Source organism: Octodon degus, unplaced genomic scaffold (assembly GCF_000260255.1).
Source record: "Octodon degus isolate 3935 unplaced genomic scaffold, OctDeg1.0 scaffold00002, whole genome shotgun sequence".
Lineage (NCBI taxonomy): Eukaryota > Metazoa > Chordata > Mammalia > Rodentia > Octodontidae > Octodon > Octodon degus.
This window is the reverse complement of record NW_004524578.1, coordinates 26,238,916-26,247,264: the sequence shown is the minus strand read 5'-3', so window position 1 is coordinate 26,247,264 and position 8,349 is coordinate 26,238,916. Positions and strand designations below refer to the sequence as shown.

General features: G+C 41.3%; 1 protein-coding gene across 1 annotated transcript in view; it reads right to left on the bottom strand.

Moving 5' to 3' along the window:
• Positions 1-1,687: 1,687 nt before the first annotated feature.
• Ubr1 (ubiquitin protein ligase E3 component n-recognin 1) overlaps positions 1,688-8,349 on the bottom strand; it is a 188,172-nt gene continuing 181,510 nt past the window's right edge. Inside the window, exons 45-47 of the mRNA XM_023712531.1 lie at positions 6,101-6,271; positions 4,180-4,281; positions 1,688-2,733 (exon numbers count right to left, since the gene is read on the bottom strand). Of these exons, the coding sequence (XP_023568299.1) occupies positions 2,592-2,733; positions 4,180-4,281; positions 6,101-6,271 (415 nt within the window). The 3' untranslated portion in view covers positions 1,688-2,591. The remainder of the gene's footprint in view (positions 2,734-4,179; positions 4,282-6,100; positions 6,272-8,349) is intronic.

Here is an 8,349-nt window from a genome sequence, read left to right as displayed (position 1 = left end):
AATGACAAGTGACCACTAGAAGGGAACTCACGGCCCACACACCAACATAATAAATTAATCATACAGATAATGTTTCTCTTTACTGAATCATTAAAAGTCTTGCCAGCCCCTCACCAGAAGTCAGAAAAACACAATCTTGGAGCCAACTTTTTGAACCAGTTACTTCACATACACACTAAAGGAAACAAAGTGACTTGGCTGCTTGTTTGTAAGCAAATTTCATAGGCATAAATTATTTGCAATAATGAAGGCAAACCCCTAGGACATCTGAGGATCACTGGCAATCCCTGGGGCTGGGCAGCACTGAAATACATACTCATCTACAGTGCAGAATTTCACACTCGGTATGAGCTCTTTGGCCAGTGCCAGACAGTCTCTCTGGCAGCTAAACAGCTTAACTCTAGGACTTATGAAAGGCATATAAAAAGATTAGAAATAAAATCAATTTATCCTTGCTAAACAGGACCCCGGCAATGAGGGCAGAAGGCAGTAGCATCTTCTGTTGCCTCTTGTACCCCAGATTTTGCATCTGAACAATCAATCCAAAAAATTATATAAGTAACAAGGGGAAATGTCCCAATCTTTTCACCATACTGGCAAATCTGACTAACTTAATACTTCGTTTTCTGATCCTTATATGTTAATTGCTCACTCAAGTTGCATCCATTTCCTGATAACTTCTGGTTAGTAATTACGAAGTAGAAATTGTGATTATGATTCTGATGTCAGCTCATGTGATCTCTTACTGCAAAACCTACTTTTGTTTACAGAAGAAACCCCAAAAATCTAGCCTCAAATGGGCATCACAGATCATTTTGCAAACACATTTTTTATCTGCTTGCTTTCGCTAAGCAAAAAAAAAAAAAAAAAAAAAAAAAAAGACAGGAAAAATTTACACCCATACGAGACAGTAGTAGCCATAGAAAGAATCTTTCAAACTGTTCACTTTACCTCGGAAAACAGAAACTATAGTGGAGGGTTTTAATTTATTGTCTGTCTGCTGTTTTAGATCATAATTTCTTGATATAAAAAGTCAAAGCCTAGAACCAAGAAGTCTATGCACAGATTTGGTAGAGCTTTATTATTTATAAACAAAATGGCTCAACCAGAGCATGTTGTAACAGGACACAGACTACTGATCACAAGGCTTTTCTGGCTCTTCACACTAGTTATAAAAGCATGTATGAAAAGGCTGCATACAGATAACAAATCAAGGAGCTGTCTTTTACAAAGACATAGAAAGTGGCAGAATTGACTTAAATCTGATTGTTCTAATTTACAGTTGCTGTGTTCCATTCATGGGGGGAATTTTCTGATCTCATTCTACAAAGAATTTACATCAGAATTTCAACAGGTTTCTGAGAGTCAAATAGGATGGTACAGTACCACCATCAAGAGATAAGGGATCTCACCATAGAAATTCCCTCTGGAAAGTATAGAGTACAATTTCAAACTCAACAAGCTATTTGCAGTCAAGAAGGAGAACCACATGTTCCTTGTACTATGAGAAATGAATAATTCCTTTTTCTTTTTTTAAATTTAGTACAGGGTCCATAGAGTCTCACTACACTGGCTGGACTTGTAGTGATCCTCCTGTTTTCAGTCTCCCAAGTGTTGGGATTACAGGCTCATGCCACCACACCCAGTCTCAGCAGCTGTCTCAGTGCACCCAGGGGGCGAGGCCAGCACAGCTTGCCGGGGATCAAATCCCGGTCCCTGTGCTTGCCTAAGTAGGTGCTTTAATCTGCTGAGCTATCTGGATAGTCTGAGAAATGAATAATGAATACATGATCCTAACTCATCTCCAGGCCTGCACAGGGTGACCCTACTGCATGCTGGCAGCACCTCCACTCTGTCCTTTTAAGAGATTCACATTAATTTCTGGTTTACAGTAGCAGGTGGCACATAAGGATATTTATATAAAGGAGAAATAACGAAGTCTACTTTCCTATTTTAAGGTAAGGTCTTGCTATGCAGCTCAGGCTAGCTTTGAACTCACTATCTGGTCCACACTAGCCTTGAACTTGCAGCAATCCTCCTGCCTCAGCCTCCCAAGTGCTGGGATTATAGGTGTGCACCACCAAGCCCAACTGGCACATGAAGTTTACTTTTTTGAAATCTTTCTCAACTAAAATGTAATGCATAGTTTCTACAATTCCTCTTTAGCTGTAAGGAAGACCATTATAGGTACTCAGAATCTTGTCAGTGATCCAGCATTGGCTGAGCTTCACTTGGGAAAACAAAGACAAAACTGCAGAAGAGTTACCACATGAAAATGTGCACAACTGCTTGGTACGACTTAACTTACCAGGTAGACAGATTACAAAAGAGAGTCACTTTTCTGGAAACATCAGAAGCAGAAACTTGGGTTGGGCAAGCATTTCTTTAGTGTTCTAGAGCATAAAATACATTAATCTATGCCATTTTTCCCTCGTAGCACATGTCTGTTGACTGAAAACAATACTCCAACAGTGAACGTGGACATGGAACAACTCTCCACTATTTCCCCAGCCCTCAGAGAGTTATCCATAACTTTAAATCAGTCTTTATTATTGTTGTCATTCATGATTGTCTTGAAGCAGAGCAGGAACTCACAGTAATTGCCAGTTGAATCCAAACAACATCTGATTAGTTTCCTGGCTTCTAGCAATCTCTTCTATAATGCAGTGTTGTTGCCAGACCAAGTGGAGCTTCCGATACCGCTCACGAGATAAATGAAGGGGGTTGCCCCTTCTGCCATGAGGGAGAAAAAGGAAGCACATAAGTTTGAATCAACAGTTACATTTTTTTTTTTTTTTTTAGATGTATTTAGGACAGGGTCTGCAGGGCCTACAGAGTCTCACTACACAAATTGGACTCGTAGTGATTCTCCTGTTTTTGTCAGCCTCCCAAGTGCTGGGATTACAGGCACACACCACCATGCTCAGTGTCAGTTGGCATCTCAGTGTGCTGGGGATCAAACCCTGGCCATGGCGCTCTGCCTAAGCAGGTGCTTTAGTCTGCTGAGCCATCTGTCCGGCCCACAGTTACACTTTTACAGTCTTAATCAGTATGTTCCTGGGAAGTATTTCTGGAGCTGGGAGGATCCAGGGCAGGGCTTTCGAAGGGCTGTCTCTTTACCTCTGATCACTGAGAACTTTGTACAGTGTATTACTCAGTTAAGAGCACAAATTTATTCCCTAACTACTGAGAAAACAGGCCAAGTTTTTTTTTTTTGTTTTTTTTTTTGTGTGGAACTGGGGATTGAACTCAGGCCCTTGCGCTTGCCAGGGAAGCGCTTATTCTACTGAGCCATCTCCCCAACCCCTAGGCCAAGTTTATCATAAGCATAACAGATGCTAATTTAAATGTCCAGTGAGGTTTATAACTTGAAGCAGCTTTGCTCCTTTCTGGGTAGTTAGCTAAAATGGGCTCTAATGGCTTTTTGGCCTCAAATAGCTTATCCAGCTCCAATTTCTGGTCTCTGCACAATAGAGGTTAGGTCTGAGGCCTAACACTAAACCCTTAAGTAATAGTCTGCTACTCAGAAATATTTGGTTACAATTGTTGTAATGATACAATAAACTGATGGTGCTTAGCACATATTTACTTATGTATCTTATTTATTTTGGTATGGGAGAAGTCTCCCAAGGTTGTCCAGGTTTTCCTGAAACTCTAGAGTTCAGATAACTTTGCTTCACCCCTTTGAACAGCCAGGACTATGGATACTGCCACCATGGTGGGGTTAGCAAATACTGAGGTAAAACAGCTTCACCTCCATTCTAGCATTGCAGTTTGTAGCATTGTGAAAGAACTCATCCTTTTTTTGGGGGGGGGGGTGGCACCAGGGATTGAACTCAGGACCTTAAGCTTGCCAGGCAAGCACTCATTCCACTGAGCTATCTCCCCGGCCCCCATGATGCCAGCAGTGGAGACCTGTAAGATGATCATTCCTTGAAGAATTTAAGAATTTCAGCTGGCTTAATTAATTTTAATCAATTTTTCTTTTTTTCTGTCTTTTTGAGACAGGGTTTCACTATGTAGTTCAGGCTGATCTTGAACTCATTTTGTAGCCCAGGCTGGCCTCAAACTAGGCTACAATCCTAGGGCAATTCTGCTGTCCCAGCCTCATGAGTGCGAGGGTTACAAGTGTGGACTGCTACACCCAGCTGAAGCCTTCCTATTAAAAGAAAATCTTACTTTAGTCCAGGGTCAGTTTCTCCATATTCATCCAAGTAAGGAGCTGGATAGGCACAGCCTCTGGCTTTACCTTCAACCAGGACCACTCTGCATTCTCTGATTCTGAAGCAAAAAACAGTAAACAGGGAACACTGTTAGGTGCGTGTGTGCAGTGGAAGGCACTGCATCAGAGTTAACCCAGAGAAGAGACACAGCCAGGATCTACTAGGAATTTCAGTGTAAAGACAACGTAAACATAAATGAACAGAATAAGTTGTATTTGTCTAAATAAATGAGAACAGATATTGCTGTATTTTTCTTCAAGCAACAAGAAAAGATCAGTAGATTTAGAGAAAAGGCATCAGTAATACTGGCTGAATACACCGAAAGCAGGGAAGAGCCTGTTCTAATGGTGGCTATTATTCCTTTTCCTAACTTACAGCCTACATAATGTGGTGAGAGCTTCACAGAAGAAGTGAACCAGATGTCCCAGTCTAATAACTGCAGGCCAGCCATAAAGGCTTTTCTGGTGACAGCCAGCCTCCAACCACACAGACTGTAGGTTAAAGAGAACCACTGTATGGGCCTAGTGGCACACCTATGTGATCCTAGCACTCTTAAAGCCTGCAGCAGGAGGACTTCAAATTTAAGCCTAGCGAAGGTAATTTCATCAAGATCTTATTAAAAAAAAAAATAGCTTGGTGCAGTGGCACACACCTGTAATCCTAGCATTGAGGAGGCTGAGGCAGGCGGATTGAGTTTGAGGTCAGCATAGACTACATAGTGAGACCCTATCTCAACAAAACAAAACAAAACAAAACAAAACAAAACAAAACAAAACAAAACAAAACAAAACAGAACACAACACTTGGGATGCATCTCAATCCTCAATACCTCAAACAACAAACATCATCATCAACAGCAAAAGAAATCCCGGTTCCACAAAAAAAAAAAAAAGAAGAACCATTGCTAGGTCATTGAAGACACTTGAGACTCTTACAACAGAGAAATATGTAAGTACTACAGAGAGAAATGGTTAACAGAAATCATTAAATAATTGGGGTAGATGTGGGTTTCCTAGAAGAAAACAGGTATTCGGGTTTGGCTTCTATGCACTCTTTCCCCTTGGTTTAAAAGATGCCTTTGAGTAGTAACATATTTCACAGTTAGTGAGACTAACAAGGTTTATACAAATAGAAACTGCATTACATGGGGAGAATAGAAAGAAAACATCTACACATCCACTTTGAGTTTCACTTCTCTCAGGCAATCCACACTCTTCTTTCATTAATGTATGTGACTACTGTTCTACTCAGTCTTCTGCTGAAGGGCTAGGGAGACTCTGGCTTGATATAAGAAATGAAGAAAATAAAAACATCCAAAAGATAACCTAAGTAATAATTTACATGTAGTTTTAAAAATATGTTTTAGAATCTGAAATGCTTTATCATACCTGAATATTACATAATTCCAGTCATTAATACAAAATCTTAAGATTTTCTACAAATAATGAAAACGTGCAGAATCCTACTCTTTTTACTATTTATTCGATAAGTCTTTTTTTTTTTGTACTTTAGGGAAGGGTCTACAGGGTATTCAGGGTCTCACTACTAGATTGGACTCATAGTGATCTTCCTGTTTACAGCCTCCCAAGTGCTGGGATTACAGGAACACACCACCATGCCCAGTCTCAACTGCTGTTTCAATGTGCCCTGGGGGCGGGGCTGGCATGCAGGCCTGGGGATCAAATCCCTGGCCCATGCGCCTGCTTGCAGGCACTTTAATTTGCAGAGCTATTTGGCCAGCCCTCTATTCTGTAAATCTTCTCAAATGCAATTTGTACTCTAACTCCTCATCAACCATTTCCTGATGTGCTAAGGTGCTGTCCCACCACAATGGCCTCTAACATGGCTCCACATTCCTTGCGCTCCATGCTACTCACTTGAGGAAAATGCAGACTCCTGCTCCACAGTGAAGTGCATGGAAAATACAAGCTCCGATCTCTTCCCCATTCACGATTTCTTGGCAGCAAATGTTCTGAGAACACAGGATGGCCCCACAGAAAAGACAGAGGACAGGATGCTTGCGCTCATCATCTGCAGACCGTGGACATCTACAAAGGAAAGCAAACAGCCATTGTGGAGAGCAATAAAAAAAGCACCATATATATAGTTAACAATAACATGCTTTCATCACAGGCCCTTCCTGGCCAGGTTAAGCTCTTCTAACTCTTAAATGATTCTTCCTTAATACCTCCCCCAAAGATACTTAAATAATCTTCTTACTGGGCTGGGGAAGGAGTTCACATGCTTTTCTTTGTTCCATTCTATACATATAAATTATTCATATATATATATATCCTGTTTTCAGCCTCTCCAGTGCTGAGATTACAGGCGTGTCAGATCATGCCCGATCTCTCTGGACAGCTCAGCATGCCTAGGGGCGGGGCCTGCAGGGCTAGTGCAGCATTACACGCTTATCTTTAAGTGTGATATCCAGGGTTCTGTCCACACCACCAAAACACAAAACAAAAAAAAACCTAATTACTGCATAGTAAGAAAATCTGTTATGAAATATATGGTATCCTGATAATTTATACCAAATCAGTGATGAAATGTGCCTTGACATTGGGATCCACTGGTAGAATCCCCCTTCACCTGACATGCCTACCCCATGGTTATTTACTAAAGCTCTGCCCATAATGTTGGAAGAACATGGCCCTGTGGGAATGCAAACTCTGTTTCATAAAAACTACACTTTGGGATCCAGCCCCCCATCCCCCTGATCTCTTTGATGGGACTGGGATGTTTAGGTTTGATATGAGATTGTGACTTTGGAGTTGATGGACACTTGTGAGTATCACAGCAAGTCTTAGGGAAAAAAGGTGACAGAGCTGACATGCTTGAATGGAGTGATTTAAGGGCTGGCCATTTTACATGGTGGGATGCTGGAGCCTCAATAGCGTTCTCTGGGGGAATACTGACTTTTTTCTTGTCGGTGGTCTTGGGAATTGAAAACAAAGCCTCTGGACTGGGCTACATTCCCATCCCCCTACCCCTCAATCCCCACCCCTTCAACCTATTTACAAATTTTCAGCTATGGCTGCATTAAGTGGTTAAGTTGCTCAAGCTTGGGCTCAAACTTCTGACCCTCAATCTTAGCCCTAAAGAGAGCTGGCAGCACAGGCAGTGTCAGCTGCCAGCTGCTATTCTTTAAAATAAAGGAATTTCTCATTTTCTTTCTATCTTTGTAGCATATGAGCACAATGAAAAACATCAAGAATACTCTACCAACTAAATAAAAAGTAAAGACATCTAGAGGCTAGGTCCAGCCAGGCCTACCTTGCAGACAGAATAAAGAGCACCACAAAAATCCCCAATAGGGTATTATCAATTTCTTAGGCAAGATACGAAAATACCTTTGTCTGATCCATACATATGCATTCCACTCCTCTCCCCTGTAGAGGGGGTGGTCCTGGTGATTTTTAATTGTAGCTTTTTGATTATTTCAAGTGAAAAAAGAGCAAGATGAAAAGAACAAGATGAAAAGGAAAGTAAGGCTTATTGATTACTAATACCATGTGTGAATTATTATTCACCTTAAAAGAGAATAGCATATTTTACACCTGTGATCTCAGCTTTTTAAGATAAAAGTTCTATCTTCTTTCGCCTTTAACACAGTGTGGCTGAGTCCAAGTCACTAGCTACTTTACAGAGGAAAAGGGAGGAGGACACCTAAAATGACTTCCAACATTAGAGATGGTTTAGCCTTCATGGAGACCGAAGAGGACAATACCTTGGAGACAAAAAGATTTACCAGTGCAGGGGACGGAAGCTAGCTGATGCAAGGGACCTACCATGGAGCTGTATCTCCAGACTACTTTACACTTAGAACCAGTTGCAGGGACATCACTCAAAGAGACTTAATGGAAATTGAAGATGATGATGTCACTGGCTTAAAATTCACCTTCAGATTTACTGTGATTAAAAATCAAAACTCTTCTCAGAAGTGTCTCTACCCATTCACCCTGATAATGCCACCAGGAGCCAATAATCTGACATCTTTCTATTTTAAATGTATTTGGTACAGGGTCTTACTGTGTAGCTCGGACTCATAGTGATCCTCCTGTTTTCAATGTCTCCAGCCATGCCCCACCATGCCAGGTCTCAGTGGGAGGCTCAGCATGCCTAG